The sequence below is a fragment of the Cuculus canorus genome, chromosome 1 (genome assembly GCF_017976375.1).
Source record: "Cuculus canorus isolate bCucCan1 chromosome 1, bCucCan1.pri, whole genome shotgun sequence".
In the NCBI taxonomy this organism is placed as follows: domain Eukaryota; kingdom Metazoa; phylum Chordata; class Aves; order Cuculiformes; family Cuculidae; genus Cuculus; species Cuculus canorus.
Genome location: NC_071401.1, coordinates 143,609,586 through 143,627,093, shown reverse-complemented (window position 1 = coordinate 143,627,093; position 17,508 = coordinate 143,609,586). Strand labels below are relative to the sequence as shown.

General features: G+C 49.0%; 2 protein-coding genes across 11 annotated transcripts in view; both read right to left on the bottom strand.

The window, feature by feature from the left end:
• Positions 1-6,988, bottom strand: part of SLC6A12 (solute carrier family 6 member 12) — a 49,620-nt gene extending 42,632 nt beyond the window's left edge. For 3 of the 5 annotated variants that reach the window (XM_054062307.1, XM_054062326.1, XM_054062338.1), the window contains exon 1: positions 6,907-6,988. The gene's annotated coding sequence lies outside the window, so the exon portion shown is untranslated. Of the gene's footprint in view, positions 1-5,830; positions 5,970-6,601; positions 6,620-6,906 lie in introns of those variants that run through there. The other 2 variants (XM_054062333.1, XM_054062316.1) reach the window with 2 other exon arrangements.
• A 9,714-nt stretch (positions 6,989-16,702) lies between these two features.
• SLC6A13 (solute carrier family 6 member 13) overlaps positions 16,703-17,508 on the bottom strand; it is a 36,511-nt gene continuing 35,705 nt past the window's right edge. For all 6 annotated transcript variants that reach the window (XM_054077050.1, XM_054077059.1, XM_054077082.1 and 3 more), the window contains one exon: positions 16,703-17,206. In XM_054077050.1, coding sequence (XP_053933025.1) covers positions 17,090-17,206 — 117 coding nt within the window. In that variant the 3' untranslated portion in view covers positions 16,703-17,089. The remainder of the gene's footprint in view (positions 17,207-17,508) is intronic.

The window sequence follows — 17,508 nt, the reverse complement described above, 5'->3', positions numbered from 1 at the left end:
AGCATCAGGGTATGAGCCATCTCATGGGTAGTAGGGACTACCAGGGAGTCTGAGCTTACTAAGAATAAGAATAAGTGTGGTCCTAAGATCAAACTGGCCCAGTAGCCTAGAAACACTGTGCCCCTTGTTTTGGTGTAGTTTTCAATAAGGGAAAAGTGAAGCAGGAACTGTTTGGCTATGCTTGTCCTTACTCCACAGAAGACAGCATCATTACCACTGTGTCTCATTTGCTTCTGTAAGTTGCCCAGTGCAAACAAAATTATTTTCTAAATGCTAACCCTCTGGATATATTAAGCCCTGGGGCAACGAAAAATGATTGCATATGAAAAGACAGCTTTTAGTGAATGTTCATAGAAAAGCAAGCAATTTTTGGCACAAGGCATGTTTCCTCCCTCTGTCATTCAAGTAAAGAAAGGAAAACAGATCTCATAGTGAAATACATCAATTGCTCTCTAAATTCCCAGGGCAACAACAGTTTTTATTCTCCCATCTGCCTTCATGCTGAAGGGCCCATCCTATTCCCTTTGAAATCAGCAGTGGATTTCCACAGGCTCTGGATGCAGAGAGCTGAATCCCATGAAAATCATTAACTCTGCCTCTAGTAATAGGGGCTGCAGCAAGAACAAGGGAGCATAAACCATAGAGGAGGGCAGTCAGGGGTCAGCAAAGACCATTCTCCAGGCTACAAGGCTGCCCCTTCAAAAACATTGCAGAAAGATTCCGGTCCCCTATTAAATTTGAGAGGTTTTTAGAGTTATTTTGAATAAGGTCTTACACATGGGCAGTATTGCTGTGGGCACAAGCAGTTCCACTGTCAAATGCAGATGCACCAGGGCACTAAGGGAGAAACCTCCTTTTTTTTTCCCTTTGTCCTCTATGCCAGAAAGCATCTATTTACTGATATGGCTTGCACTGTCCTGAACCCACTGCGTACTACAGCACATGGTTCTAACCTTGAGTGTGCAGCTCAATCAGTCTTCTAACAGGCTTATACAAACCTCTAAGCCCACATTTAAAGAAGGCGGTGCAACCCAGAAATCAAGGCACGCACCGTAAATGCTGGCTGGTGCAGAGCTAGCACCTCTGCAGCTCACCAACAGCTCACCAGCACAGAGGTCCTCCCAGTTCTAATTTTGCCCCTTTCACTTAGCTTGCCTGCTGGGTTGGATTAGGAGGTGGAAATGCCAGGTCTACCAGCCTGTCTTTTCTCAGCTTCTGAAGCCCAGGCAAAGCCCCTTTCCCCACTGCCTGCCTGCAGCAATGCCTGCCAGCTGGCTAATCAGTTCATTCACATGCTGCAGCACAGCCTCCTCATCTTTGAGAGGAGCAGAGCTCCACACACTGTCAAATGTGAGAGAAAAAATAACACATACTTAATGAAACGTGTTTGATCTGCCACAGTCCTTGGCACGTTCCAACTTGCTGCAGTCCAGGGCACATTATCAAGTACAGCAATGCTTAAGTCTGGGCTTATTGAGGATGTCACGAGAAGCTAATAGGAGAGGACTTGGCTAATTCTTTGCTTTTATTCTTTTAATGCATTGTGGATCCAAGAGCCGGTCAAATTCTACTAGTATTTGTGGTTTACCCAGTTTTATGTTAGACCTCTTTCACAGAGGGGTAGGAGAAGATGACAATCAGGGAGTGACCTCCCCTCATTTAACCCTAGGAAGGAAATGCCCTGAGTGCCAGCCCGTAGTCTCATCCCTGTCACCAGCCTCCACCTCAGGGAGACCTGGAGCAGAGCTTTGACTCTGCACCTGTCCTCTGATTCTTGAATAGGCCAACACGAAGGACAGAAGCTGGGACACTGTGATCAAGAATGGGGCTGGGACGAACACAGACCAACAGGGGAGACGCAACTCTCGTGGCTTCATTTTCCTGTTTTAAAAAAGGGAGAAGCACCCCAGTCATGGAATCAAACATTGTCAGCTAGTTACAGGTAGTAGATTAAACCAGTGCCCGAGGTTTTAGCCCTTCATGCCATGAACTCCAGCTTCTCCACTCCCAGACAAAGCATTATGTCTCCCCACTACTTCCCCCTCTGCTTTGCCTGCTGTTTCTATAAGAAAACCTAATCACACATCTCCTGGCTCTCTTCCTGAACATCTAGTCCTACTGTGCCCCTGCCTTATATGTTCCCAGGCCAGATGGGGAGTTCTGGTTTCCAGCTAGGAGCAATTTGACTCCGCACAGCAGCCACAGATACCCACTGTGTTATATTGTTACATCCTTCCCAACACACAGGGTTTTTCTCCTCTCTTTTGATGTCCACCTCCTTAATAAAAGATTTTGCCTTTTGCTGCCTGCCTGTGCTTCTTCTGCTGCCCCTTCACCAAAGTTTGAAGACAATTCCCCCAGTTTCTTCATTCTCAGCCTCTTTTCTTCCTCTGCCATAAAGTTTTTCCCACTGTTCAGATGCCACCTTACAGAGTCCACAGTCTACCCCTTCTCCGGGACCAGCTCAGCCACCTTCACGACTCCCAGCTCCCCTCCTCTGCTCCCTCAGACCCCACCAGGGTCTTCCAGAGGTGACTTGCTGTATTTTCAGCCCTCAGCACTTCGAGAAGCTGCCTTTTCCAAGGCCTGGATTGCCCTTCGCTGACATGACCCCAGCCTGCTGCCTTCCCAAAGAGAAGAGGGTCTTCCCCTGTGCCCAGTGCAACAGGAAGCTCCATGTGAAAGCATTCTCTAGGTGTGTGGAAGCAGGCACATTTTCCCCCAGGAGATTTATTGCTGAGAAAATGAGAATACGCTTGGATTTCCCCAGCCTCTGAAAACAAAGCAGGCAGCATGCAGGAAGCCATAAACACAGACCACACCACCAAGTTCCCTTCTTCAATACTTGAATGAAGTAGGCCAGTCTCTCCTTGGTCACAAATTTTGGAGCTGCCTGGGGTTTTGCTACCTGAGGAAGAAGCCTTTAGAGATTTCTGTAAAGCTTTTACTCCTGCAAACTTACTGCCTGTTCCCAACTGCCATCACATAGGAACTCCTACTGCTGCAAAGTTAACATCCTCTGTTTGACCTCTTCTGCTGTTTTATCTTACAGGCAAATGGGAGGAGGACAATCTCAAGAGCGAACAGTGAAACGGAGCGATCAGCGAACAGAGATGTGGTTAAAAAGCAGGCAATAATACTGATTAGAGGTAGCACAGTTTTAAAGCACCTTTGGACACTCATAGGTGCTGCCTGAGCTGCAGAAGGCAGCATTGCAGGTGATGATGCAGACAGCTGCACTGCATTTATATTTCTTGATTTCATTTTGAAACAAGCAGCAACCAACCACCTGAACTGCAATTTTTTTATTATTTAATTTTTATTTAATTTTTTTTTAAATTTTTTTTTTATGGAGGAAGTATTAGAAAGCAAGCAGGCTGGGCTGTGTTACAAAAGGAGGAACAGGAAGACACAGAAAAATCTCTGGTTGCACAATATGAGCCAGCAGTTAGTCAGCAGCTGAAATCTTGCATTGAATTTTGATGGCAGGAGGCGGGGGCAGCTGTGGGAGCAGAGACAGAAGATCAGGTTTCAGTAAGGAACAGCAGTGCCAAGGTGCAGTTTAGAGAACAAATCCAGTTAGATTAGCGCATGAGGACTGCTACTGGAAGAAGCCACATCTGCAAGATGGACAGGAAAATATTAGCAGTAGAAGTGTTTTCCAGCCTATCTAAAAACAGCTAGGTGAGTGGGAATGGCTGCTTCAGCTACATCTACTTTCAAATCCAAATGTTGCTGGAGAACGACTCACTCCAGCTGCAAAAAGGAGGAAGGCAAGGAAAGACGTAGCTAGAGAAAACTGATCAACTCCAGGACAGCAGCTGAAATTAAAATGCCTCTCATTTCAAGCTGTTGAAAGATAGTTGGCTTCTTTACACCTTCTAATTAACTTCCAGGTTGTGTGGGCTGCAGGGCACCCTCAAAGCATCTGTTCAGCAAGGTTCACGGGGCACAAGAACCTGTCACAAGGATGACATCCTGCTTACACTTTCTCGAGTATGAAATAAGAGCAGCACTTCTGCAGTCAATGAGTTTGCTGCTTACTGACACCAGCAAGAGTAAGGTAAGAAGCAGCTGTAAGTTTGATGACATGAACATCTGTGATACAAACTGCAAGGATTACAGAGCATTGATCTTCAGAGCACACACCGTCAGCTCAGGGGGCTATTTGGTCCCCTACTCTGTACTCTGCTGCTGGGACAGGAGAGCCTCCCAGGTACCTAAAGGTGGCTGGACTTCCCTCAGGGCCAGCGGCAAATCCTTTATTAAAAGCTGTATAGGCTGTTCTCAGTGCCTGTTATGTCTGTGCCAGTGTCCATGATTCACCATCCCTGCTCTGGGCTACAGAAACAGAGAGGCTGTTTCTTACTTCAGCCTGGCAAGAAGTCCAGACTAACTGATGAACTCTGTAAATGGGATGTAAATATGCTCAGAAACCAACCTCTGCCTTTGCATCAAACAAGATATGCTCAAGACCTTCAGTCAGCCCATAGCCTGATTTTATCTGCTGCCACATAACACAAGGCCCAGTAGCATGCAAAAACAGCAGGATCCATCTTTCTTAGACACTATCGCAGTGACAGGAGTCCTGCAGACACAGAGCCAGCCTGTCCCCAATGGAGTCCTGGTAGCAACCCAGCTGTTGGCTGGAGGTGTCAAGCTCAAGTCCCATAGCTGATCAGATGTCCTTGTGCACAACTGAAGCATAGGGGAAGCATGGATCCCATCTCTGGCTTGGAGGAGCAGAGCAGGTAAACAGCACAGAGGGTGAAAGGCACACTGCTCCTGCACCCACTCTGCAAACAGGCGTAGCAGGGGCACGGCATGGCAACGACCTGTGGTGCAGCCCAGAGGTGCCCCACAGGGACAGGACAGAGTCCATAGGAGGGGACACAGTGGCTGGCTACAGGGCTGCCACCCCACCAGGAAAGCAAATTCATGCCACCGGGCAGATCAGATGAATGGAGGGAGGCTGCCAGCCCCCAGTACCACAGCTCAGCTGCCTGCTGCTGACCCAGGGCAGGGCAGCCTGAGGCTGGGGGCTGAAGGGTCAGGGAAGGGTGGGCAGCAAAGCAACTACCCTCTGCAAGCGCATACAGGCCCACAGAGAAATCCTAACCCCTGCAATGGCTAAAATCTGAACCTTGTGGTTGCTTCCCTGGGTCCCCTGTGTTGAGGCAGAGAAGCAGAGAAGCCAGTGCTGCTTGGATCTCCAAAATCTCTAATTCAGAGGCAGGGGAGCAGCACAAGAGATTTGGCATCACACTGCTCTAGGGAATTCAGTCTAAACACCCCCAGGCAGGCACGACCAGCACAACCTCCCAAAAGCACAGCCTGGGTACACCTGCTGTCAGAGTGACGCGAGAGGGAAGAGTGCTCAAGCAAAACTCTTCCAAAGGGCAGATGAGGCTACGGCACAAAATGTTACCTTACACTTCCCAGCACAGAGGACAAGGGGAACCATCAGCTTATTTGGCAGAGCAGAGTGCTTTGGCACAGAAGCATGTACAGCCATCACAGAGTAGCAGACCCATGCCACACTCTGCTGCAATCATCCCTGCAGCCCACACCAAGCTCCCTATTTAGCCCTGTGCAAGTACCCCAGCACTCCACATCCTGCTCAGGTTCGGCTCAGGATCTACCTGGCTGACTCTGGGGAGGCTCAGCCATCTCCATTTGGTGCACAGGACAAGGCACTTCATAGGAAATCAGGACAGGCAAAGACACATGTGGACTACAACTCAGAAAGTGCAGTAACCCTTTCCTAGCAGTACCACCTGTAATACGCATGCAGTCCTGCTCACCTGACATAATAGGTGCTGCAACCTACCTGTGCCTTCCGAGAGGAGAGGTATCTGCTCTCCAGCCCAGGGCGTCAGAACTTTCCTATGGCCTTGCCCAGCAGCACGGACAGGTAGAGATATGGCACAGGGCTCATTAGCCTGCTCTCTTCAAGGACCACATCTGCACCCGTGAACCCAGCAAAACTGGGACATTGCAGAGCCTTAAAGGTCAGATCTAAGGGTCAACCTTTCATATCAGCGGCTGTCAAAGTGGAAAAACTGGGGCAATGGCATTGCCAATGTCATTGGCTGAAAGCCCTGATTAGCAGTGATTACTTTAAAGCACTGTTGATTTAAGGAAACGTGGATCAGGTGTTATGAAATCCCCACATGTTCTGCCTGAGTTTGTTCACAAATAAGCCCACAGATCCCCAGAGTTTAGCGCACATATACATAGTGCTGTCTCCCTGCCTCATCCCTACATGGGAATAAATTTGATGAAGGCTCTGAAGCAAGAAAAACAAGGAGCACACTCCCAGGCACATCTTTTAGATCTGCAGACCTCCAGTCAATACTTCAGGGCCAGCACTTCTGCAGGTCAGCATGGGAGGAGTGGGAGTCACAGCTTCACATTTGCAGGAGCTGAAATACAGTCTACTTCGCTCCTAGCACCTTTCCTTCTGTACCTGTTATCACCTAGCCATTACCGTCTTTCATTCCCACCCCTGTCTGGCCCTCTCATCTCTCTTATGAACCTTCCTGCTGTGTGAGTTCTTTTTTTCTTTCTCTCTGCTGCCACAACCTTCAGTACCAATTACCTGCCCTTCAGCCATCTCTTTGCTCTGCAGCTTCCCGGCAGGTCCCCAGCAGAAACTCTGCCTGTGCTTTCCAAGAGGAACCATCGCAAGAAAAAAACTTTCCTTGGGTTGATCCAAATGGATTGTTTGCTCCCCATCCCCTCATCTCTCTCTTCCTTAGCACTGGGAAGCTTTTCCCCTCACAGATTTGCTGGCCCACTCCCCAGAGCACAGCAGGTAGCTCTGAGAGGACAGGAGACACCAGCACTCCCAGTGTGGCATGCACAACCAGCCAGATCTGCTCAATAAGCAAACACCCAACTCACCTGAACCCAGTACAGGTCTTCCCCAGGTAAGCCCCTCCTGCCCTGTCCTGTCCTGTCCTGTCCCACCAGAGTCCAGGCAAGGAATCACTGAGCGCCAAAGAGAGAGCAAGAGTTAAGGCAAAGATTCTCCTCCTCCTGATCCTCCCCCTCCACCAGCTCTCCCCACCAAATTATCACCCAGCTCCCCGTGGGTGGTGGGACGGCAGGAAGGGAGGTGCATCTGGTGGGAGAACTTTCTCCCCAGCTTCCTTGCAACAGACTTTGAATTGTGTCCCTGACAGTAAAACAAAGCGGCCACAATCGGGCAGGGTAAAGGCCCAGAGTTTACAAGGATCAACTGCAGCAGTCAGTGGAGTGACCCAAGGTCCTCTTGAAGGTCCTCGACAAGGTTGTCTGCCCCCTTGCAGACCCCATGTTGTGGCCCAGGGTGGCTGTTGCTAATCGCTGCTGCCCTGGGACTCCAGCAGTTTAATGGGGTAGTGGCATCCTTTGAAATCATTCTGCAACTATGTGGAATTAATTGACTCCATCTCCAAGAAGACTAAACCTGCTTCAGTGGCCAAGCTTAAGGCTCACCAACACCATCAGGGCAGATAGCACAAAAGGCAGAGAATAGATGGAGGAAGGACATTTGTCCTGGGCTAACACAGACCCCTCCATGCCTGTGCCATATGCTGCAAGTGCAAACACAGCTCGTAGGAGAGAGCTCTGTCACCAGGGAGAGATACTGCTGGAGTCTTTGTTTTTATAGTGTCTGTGTGCTCGCTAGAAGTGAGCAATCCCTCCGTACCTTTGCCCTGGCAGCTTTCTTTGTATCCCCCTGTCATGATTCAACCCTAGCCAGCAGCTCAGCACTAAGCAGCTACTCGCTCACTCCCCCACGGTGGGATGGGGGAGAATATCAGAAGTGTAAGAGTGAGGAAACTCATGGGTTGAGATAAGAACAGTTTAATAAGTAAAGCAAAATAAGCACGCACAAGCAAAGCAAAACTGGAATTCATTCACTCCTTCCCATTGGCAGTCAAGTGCTTGGCCATGTCCAGGAAAGCAGGGTGCCATCATACGTAATGGCTACTTGGGAAGACAAGTGCCATCACTCTGAAGGTATCCCTCTTCCTTCTTCTCCCCTCTGCTTTATATGCCGAGTGTGGCATCATATGGTATGGAATATCCCTTCAGTTAACCCCAGTGCACTTTTCAAGGACTTCTTGTGACCAACATCTGCAGTAGGCATTCCATTTATGCCATTTTTTTCAACATAATTCAGCTCAGATTTTTCTTTTTGTTAGGTTTAACGCTACTAGTATTTTGTGTTGCTTTGTCTGTTAATGTGCCTGGCAAATTCCAAATGACCTTTTCGTGTACTGATGTGGTCAAGCCACAGAAGCCAGCAGGATAAAAGCTAGGACACATCCAACACGTGCTCTGATCTGCTTGTCTGTGTCAGAGTTCACCAGAGGAGCATCCCTTGGCCCCCTCAGTGGGAAACAAAAGCCCTTGACACTTCAGAGGGGGAAGCAGTAGGTTTACATGCCTGCAAGCTCTATAGAGGTTATTTGTAATGCTGTCTCAAAAAAAAATCCTCCACGGGTGCCAGAAGCCAGTGAATCAGATAACATTAATACATGCTGGATTGCCCTGGGGACAAATGATGCCAGAGACGTGCATGAAGGGAGTCACCCCTGTGCCTGGTGGGATCCTCAGGGTAAAGCACTGAGGCCAGTGCTGGAGGCAACAGGGTAAAATGTGTCCTGCTTTGGGAGTGTTTATTTCCTACCTCTACTAACGCTGGGAGCAGCCAGTCTGAGCCCATGTTCCTGGGCAGTACAAAGAGGGCACAATGCTGATGAGGAAGGGTACTGGGGATGTCCCCCAGGTTGGGGACATCTGAGTCAGCCCTGACCCATCTCAGGGTCCTAACAGGGCCCCAGGGGCAGAGGGCTGGGGTGGTTGCTGGATCGGGTGATGCCTTTTTATGGGCACCCAAAGACAACATGCCATACCATGTTTTCAGGCTTAAAATTCCCAAGCATGCCATTTTTCAAAGCCCCAGTTTTCACCTACAGTTTGGGCTGGTTGAATGGGTTGGTCCTACACCCAGACAAAAAAAAATGCAGGCTGATTCTTCCCTTGCATGGCCTGGGGCCAATGTCAGAAGGAATGGGCTCCATCTTCTGCCTTTTGGGGACTGTATCTGAAGTCCTGAAAGACTGCAAGACGAATACTGCATACTGCCTCCGATCCTGACAGATGAAGAACAGTGCCGCTGCCTGTCCTGCTACAGAGGACTGGTGTGACCCTGCACAGCTGGGGAAAAAGGTGCAATAGAGGTTATCCACATATGAAAAGGGGATTGAGATAAGCCTAGGTAAGCAAAGCTGACCTAAAAACTTGATTTATCCACACTGAAGTGTTTCACAGGAACATCACATTTTTTTTTGCAAAACTGCAGATGGGAAATGACCTGTGACATTAAGGTAAAACAAGAAGAAAGTCAATCTAAATGAAAACTTAATCTAGCAATGTGTGAAAATCATTCTCCAGCAGGGAATAAAAAAGCTGCTATTTCTGCTTTCCAGCCCAGTAGGTACAAGAAGTTACACTCAGGCTTCAGGTTTCAGGCAATAGCTCACTGCAGTTTTAAATCCTGCTATGGGCATCGTGAATATTTATCCTGCCATGGCAACCTCCACATGAGGGATTGCACAGGTGTGATGGCCCTGACTGAAAACCAGAAACCCCTTTCTGACCAGCTCGGTTGCTGCGATATGAACTGTGCTCAGCCTCATCCTAGGAGAAGGCAAGGGAAGGGGTGACATACCCTCTGACCACTAATTGCCACCTTCACTGCCACAGACAGCCCCTGAGGAGGTACTCTGGGCTGCACAGCTGTGCAGGTAGGGCAGGGCTGCTAAAGGATGCGGTGATGTGACTGCAGTTCTCCCCACTGGACAGGTTCATCCCCTACCCTTGTCATGAACAAAGGCACCTTTCCATGGGGGCTAGCAGATGGATTTCACAGCAGGATGGAAATCAGTGAGGAAGTGCAACAAAAAGGAGTCACAGCCAACGCTCAGTTCAGGGGTCAGACACCAGCAAGGACGAGCCTGGGGACCCTCTGGGAGGGGAATACATGCCAATCCCAAGGAAGGGCATCTTGACACAGGGATGCAGAGGGAGCTGGGAGTGGAGAAGAAGCAGCCATGCTGGTAGCAGGGACAGGGTGAGTGTGAGTGAGGTTGCTCTTAAACACTCCATCTTCAAAAGGGATGGGCTGCTTGCAATAAATCCTGAAAATATTCAAAGCTCTCCCTCTCCAGTCTCTGACTCAGGCTGCATGAATACTCCTCAGAGCTGGGACTACCCTGCCATGTGAAGCTCTGACACCAGCAAAGACCAGGTCTCAGTAGCCTTCCCCATGCTGCATCCCAAGGCACTTTGCAAAAGAAGGAATGGCAGTATCCAATTTTGCAGGCAGAAAAACCAAGGCAAGAGGAAGCCCCGTTGCTGCACCCAAGGGGCAGCAGTCTTCTTGCCGTTAAGTCCTGAATGCAGGCTTGTGCTGTAGGATAGCTGCCAGCCTTGGGGTCAATGGATTTGCCACATGGCTGGTCCCACCCTACCCAGTGGCTGAGGTTTGGTGCACTTTGCCCTTTTCAGTTGTTTTGAACCCACAGACCTGAGGACTGGTGGAAGAGGCTTCTCTGCACTGCTGAGCTTCCTGGGAGCCACCTCAGCTCAGAAGGACTGAGTGGCCCTCATAGGAGGGGCTGCCCCAAGTACATGCTAGGTGCACAGGAAGAATGGGAAAGCGTGGCTGTGCCATCACAGAGAGGGACTCACCCCCTTCTCTGCAGCTGCTAGCCCAGAGCCAGCCACATAGGTTTCCATCTCCTCCTGTCAGCAGAGGGGGAAAACTCTCCTTGAAACCAATTCTCTCAGCCTACGTGGTGGCACCGATCCCAGGGCAGCTGGAGACTGGAACTCAGCCTGCCGCACCAACCCTTGCCCTAACAGATGGCTAGCCCTGACCTCAGAGATGCCTTGCACCTCCACAAAAGTCTCCCCCTCCCCACTCTGCTCACCACCCACCAGCTGGCAGTGCACCCTTCCCTCCCTTTTTACCTTCTCTTTTCTTTCTTCAGAGTGGGTGTTGGTTCTTCCCATTATTTGGCTCTCCCCATCTTTTCCTCCCTTCCAACCAGCTCTGACATGCCTGTCGAAGAGCCAGCCTGGAGTGGCAGGCTGACAACATCAGCCCACACTGCGACCACGCACCCTGGCAGCAGCCAGCCCTGGACCTCATGATGCTTCCCTCCTCCACAAGCTACCAAGATACAGAGCTTTGAGCCAAAATTAACCCCTTTTGCCCACAGCCCAGCTGCTGAGAGAAGTCTGTCAGTGTGACACCCTACAGGTGCATCCCAAACATTCTCCTGCTTTGCAAACATCAGAGGCTGGGAGACACCAGTGTTGGGCTTTGTGCAGGAGACAAAGGACCCTGCAGCCCTGGCTGGCCCACTCACTGGGCCACCTGATGGAGAAGCCATCACTATTCTCGCTTGTCCAAACTAAACCCACCTTTTGACACTTTTGATAATGAAACAGGAGAAATGCTGGTTCCTCCGTGGGCACAATGCTGCTGCTTCTTTGGTCAGGAACTTGTACAACCAACTTAATGCTGTGTTTGGAAAGGAGTTTCTCCTAGGCATTCACAAGTGAATGTAATCAAAGTAACAAGCACTGATAAGGCCCCACAGAACCATGATGGGCTCCAGCAGCCATGGCTCCTGCACCAGGCTCCCAGAGAAGAGGAGGATTTCAGAAGCCTCCACCTTTGGAATTACAGGCAGCGTGCGACATCCTCTGTTTCACAGCATCTCCAGTAGGGGAGAGGATGAGGTGAGAGCAAATGGCTTAGGAGCCCAGTGTCCCCCTCTCCAGAGGGAGGACTAGCAATGCTGGGGAGACATCTGTGATCTAATAGCCTCTCTGAGTCTAACAGCAAACCTTGTTGTTGATCAGAGACCAGAGAGGACCACAGAAAAAAGGCAGGCAGAGGGCACATGGGTACGTGCTTGTTTGCTTCTGCTTTCCCTTCTTGCTTCCTCCGGGCAGCTGAGCCTGTTGCCATGGCATGTGTTGTGACAGCAAACACCTCTGATGCGCAATGCACGAGCATGCAAAGGACAAGGTCGGTCTGTGGGGACAGAGAAGTTCATGTTGCTGCAACTTTGGACAAGTCAGATGCAGAAGGGAGTAACCAAGTCACTGCTAACTTCTCAGAAGTAACAATTGCCCAAATCCATTTTTGTGCTCTGCTACACGCCATTCCCTTATCTGTGCCATGCAGATCCCCATCCTGCAGGCTGCTAACCACGTTAGCAGACAAGGACTCATCCAAACACCCTGCTCTGAGGGATACGGTCATTTGAACTGGGTGTAAGACACGCTTAATAGATTATTCGGGGATCTCTGCATCACAGAATTATGTATCCCACATGTTAAAATGTTAATCTTACTCAGTTCTCTCCATCCACACACCATGGCATGTCTTCTCCCAACACATCCACCTTTCTTGTCACTGAAATGCACAACATGACTCACACTAAATGATTCTTCAATAACCACAGAAAACTGTCTTGAATATCACTACTGGCAAAAGAAGAACCTCTCAAGGTATCTGTGTGAACACACTGAGCCCTAGAGTTCAAGGAGCTCCCCACGGGAGCAAATGCATCCTGCTCCACAGCTCCATGGGTCTATCCCTGAGATCTGAAGTCTCTCCCCTGCCCTATGTGGGCATCTCCATCCATGGAAGAAGATGGCAGGGTCAACAGTGCCTGATGAAGGGACTAACACTCTTCCCCAGGCACCACTGATGCAAGCACCGCAATATGGAAATGTAGAGCCTGTTTTTAGCAGACAGATGGACAGAAAGGTCAGTCCTCTTTTCCAAGAACTAATGACCTGAGGCAGAATTTCAAGGACTTCTTTATTTTTATGTGAACTTCTCATTTGACACTATAAAACAAACTAAACCAAACCAAATCATAAAACAACCCATGAAAAAGCCTGGGTCTTCAACCTCATCCCCATTTTGCAGAAAATAATGGGCTGGATTCATAGGCTAAGTTGCAGATTTTGGATTCTGAAGGTGGGAAATTTCCAACAAGAACATATCTCCTGTCTAAAGGGACATCAGCATCTCCCCAGCTGGAGAAACTATGAGTAGGGGTAAATTGTACAGACTGTAAGAAGAGGAGTACTGGGCTGATCTTGAATGCAGTGGAAATCCCTTTCATCATGTTCCAAATAATGAACAATCACCATATGCCAAAATCATCATGTTCTGAATTTCACCAAAATTCCCTTTAATCATGGGGTCTTAAAAAGTGCTGTGGAAAATTTTCATGTCTGGAAGTTTCAAATATATTCAGTTCTATTTTGCCCAGCAACCTTCTATATGAGTAATACAGAATATACTTGATTTGTATTTCAAGTCAGGCATTGCAAGTTCCAATACTTTGTCTTGAAGCCCTACCAGAAATGACATTTATTTAAGGCTATGCTGCAAACTTTGGTTTTCTTGCTTATCTGACCTGCCTAAGTCATCCAAAGCTTTACAGCAACTGGGTCATGTAGGAATACAGGCTTGGGAAGTTTCCTGGCTCATATATAACAACATCGATAAACCACATGCCCAATTCACTGGACGCCAGACTATTTTGAAACAAAGCAAGTCACAAAGTTTAAGCAGACTCCAGCTTTGTTTACATGCAGCTGAGCAGACTTTCTACATTAGACGTATTTTAAGGATAGATGTGGACAATTACTACTTTCTATTAGGGTTAAAATATCTTCCCAGTGAGCCTAACCTCTAATAGATGTTACTGAAAAATGAAAGCATAATTCTGTTTAAGATTAGAATTACATGAGTAAAAATAACTGTAGCTGGCTGGAGCTTCTAGTATGATTCACGCAAAAAGTCAACAAAAAAAAACCCCCTTCTGTATTGAACTTCATTCACTAATTTCTAGGAGTAATTTCTACCAGCCAGTACTGTATCCAAGTGTCAGGGCAGCTGAAAGGCTCCATCCTCCATCACTGTGCATCTCTTCCAAATGTGGCTTTCCTTGGGTTTCTAAGCTTCTTCCTTGCCCCCAGCTCACACATGAGCACCATGAAGCACTGTGGCAACTGGAGAATCTGGAGCTCCGAGACTTTGAGGCTGCTCAGGAAAACTGTAACAGCCAGTTCAGCCTTTACCCTAACCCTATGCCTTCAGCATCCAGAGGCAAGGAGGAAGGTGTGCAGAAACCTAGGAAAAGAGATTCTGAGAGGGGAGGTGCAGGGCTCTCCACAGAGGTTTCCCCCATGGTTGCATGTACGGCCTAGCAAACAAACCCATCTGCCTCAGAGTCCCCATGGAAAATAGGCTGGGGAAACAGGCTCGAAATGAGATGAGGTTTCCACAGCTGCTCTGGAACCAAGTCAATGAAGCCCCAGAGGATGACAAATCAGTGGGCTCTCCCTCCTGCAGGTAATATCGGTACTCTCAGAAACCGTCCCAGCACCAATGCCCTCAAGTACTGGGCACTCACCAATTTGTGAGGGAAAGATCCCGACCCCTTTCCAGCATTGACCTGTCTCCCTCCCATCTCAGGTCACCAGGCTCCAACAACACTAAACTGGAAAAAAACAAGCCCAAGAAAATCAAGCCAACAAACAACTTGCCTATGGGTCCTCAGGGACCTAAGCTGGTGTTTGCCACCACTGGGGTCACCATTCTCTGCGAGCAGCTGCTGTCTGCTGCGAAAATGTCAACAGGCAACTAGGGGAAACCAGCAGGATCGTGACCTGGAGGAATCATAGAATGGTTTGAGGTGGAAGAGACCTTAAAGATCATCCAGTTCCAACCCCCCTGCCATGGGCAGAGACACCTCCCACCAGATCAGGCTGCTCAAAGTCCCATCCAACCTGGCCTGGAACACCTTCAGGGATGGGGAATCCATAACTTCCCTGGGCAACCTGTGCCAGTGCCACCACCCTCATCGTGAAGAATTTCCTCCTTATGTCTAGTCTAAATCTGCCCCTCTCCAGTTTATACCCATTGCTCCTCGTCCTATCACCACGAGCCTCTGTGAACAGCCCCTCCCCAGCCTTCCTGTAGCCCCTTCAGGTACTGGAAGGTCGCTATACGATCTCCTCAGAGCCTTCTCTTCTCCAGGCTGAACAACCCCAACTCTCTCAGCCTGTCCTCGTATGGGAGGTTCTCCAGCCCTCTGATCATCTTTGTAGCCCTTCTCTGGACCCGTTCCAACAGTTCCATATCCTTTTATTGTTGAGGATTCCAGAACTGGACACAGCACTCCCGACCCGCCCGCTGCGGCCGTAGCTGAGCTCCTGGGGCCACCTTGTGGCTAGCGGCGTGGGTTGCTTTCATTTGCCTCTTCTCGCAAGGCGGTGGCCGCCGGGCTCCGTGTGCGCTTCGGGAAGCCTCTGGCTGCTCGCTCGGCTCTGCCCGGGCTTCAGCTTCCTCTAGGTTTCCTGGGAGGCATCCAGCTTCCTGCAGGGATGTGTCCTCTGGCTGCCCTCCTCGGATGCTGTGGCTACAGCACTTCAACCACAAGCTTTTATGATTTTAATTTTCTTTTTTTTTTTTTTTTTTACCCACCCAAACAGCCTGGAAACGAGGGGCCCTGTTTGTTAACATGCGGATCCCGATACAGTCAGACAGCCCTTCTTCCATAGGCAGGAAAAAACAAATAAGTGGCTTTAGAGCACCCGGAGGGCAGTCAGCAGAAGGAAAAAAAAAAAAAAAGAGAGAGAGAGAGAAAAAGAAAAAGAAAAAAAGAAAAAAAAAAGAAAAAAGAAAAAGAAGAAAAAGAAAAAAGAAAAAAGAAAAAAGAAAAAGAAAAAGAAAAAGAAAAAGAAAAAGAAAAAGAAAAAGAAAAAGAAAAAGAAAAAGAAAAAGAAAAAGAAAAAGAAAAACCTGAAGAGACAAAGGAGAGTTTCCTATGATCCTTCACTTGCACAAAGAAAACGCGAACCCATGCGCTCCTCTCAGACCCCAGGAATAGCTCAGTGACTCTTGTGAAGCTGGTGAAGGGGCTGGAGAACAAGTTTATGAGGAGTGACTGAGAGATCTGAGGTTGTTCAGCCTGGAGAAAAGGAGGCTGAGGAGAGACCTTATCATTGTTTGCAACTATCTGAATGCAGGGTGTAGCAAGGTGGGTGTTGGTCTCTTCTCCCAGGTCATAGGGCGAGAAGGAATAGCCTCAAGGTGTGCCAGGGGACAGATTGGACACTAGGACAAAAGGGTCATCAGGCACCGGCAGAGGCTGCCCAGAGAGACGGCCGAGTCCTCATCCCTGGAGGTATTTAAAAGATGGGTAGATTAAGTGCATAGGGATTATGGTTTAGTAGTGAACAGGTATGGTTGGACTTGATGATCTCAAAGGTCTTTTCCAACATAGTGATTCTATGATTCTATGATTCATCAGCCAGACAACTATTTTGGCTGGGAGCTGGCAATGGCTCCAGCAGAAGATGGCTTTGCACTCTGCGCTTCACCTAGGTAACCCAGACCTATCAGTTACAGGGACCTCCAAACTGGTGTTCCCCATTCTCCTACCTACTCTAACTAAGCTTCCTCTTCTCTGGGTCCTTCCCACACTGATTGTGCCAGTGCAACAGAGAACCAGGCCTTGAACGCCCAGCATAGCTCCGCTAACACACATACCACCCAACGTGTAAGAGACACTGGTGAGACAAAACTGAGACAGAGCAGATCTAGAGAAGGAAAACAAGGGTTTAATGGAATGAATGGAGAAGCTTTCAAAGTCCACACCAGAGCCACACCTCTGAGACTTTCACAGTCTCCACTCCAGGATCAGTCCTTCATTTCTGCCCACCAGAAGGCTGGGGATGCTCAGGAACACTGGTGTTTGATCTGTCCCTTCAGAGCCCTCTCCAAGGAGAGGATTAAGGTGCATTGCTACCTCCACACAGACAATTTCTAGGGCAGCCTCTTCCTCATCTCTTCAGATCTTCCAGAGAAGGGAGCTCAGCCCAGAAATCCCACTATCCTTGACGAGTGACGAATCTTTGTGTTATCCAACAGGTGGTAAAGGCTGCGTAGAAACTGTCCTGTGGAGAGGGAGGGAAAGCGACGCTGGTCCTAGCAATGAGATTCAAGCTCTGTCATCATCAGTAGGCCAGCCCTGGTGGGAAGGGGCTGTCCTGTGCCCAGCCTGGAATGCAAGTCCTCAAGTGGACAGGTGAGTTGGCGGAGCCTCTGGAAGGCAAAGGTAGGCATTGAACACAGCTGCAAGGACAAAAGGTGACCTGAGCCCTCCCCTTTCAGTCATAGGCATCATACAGCCAGCCAGGCAAGACTTGTTCCTAAATGCCAGAGATGTCCCTAATAAGGACAGTTAGCACTTCAGAAACTGAGGGGATGAACTCATCTTTGAATCACCTGACCCAGGACAAGCACTGAGCACATGAGAGACATGGTAAGAAACTCTGTCCTCTGTTTGCTCTAGGCCAGGGCTAGAAAGCAGTCCAAAGAAATGTTGGTGCCCAAGTACCATCCCC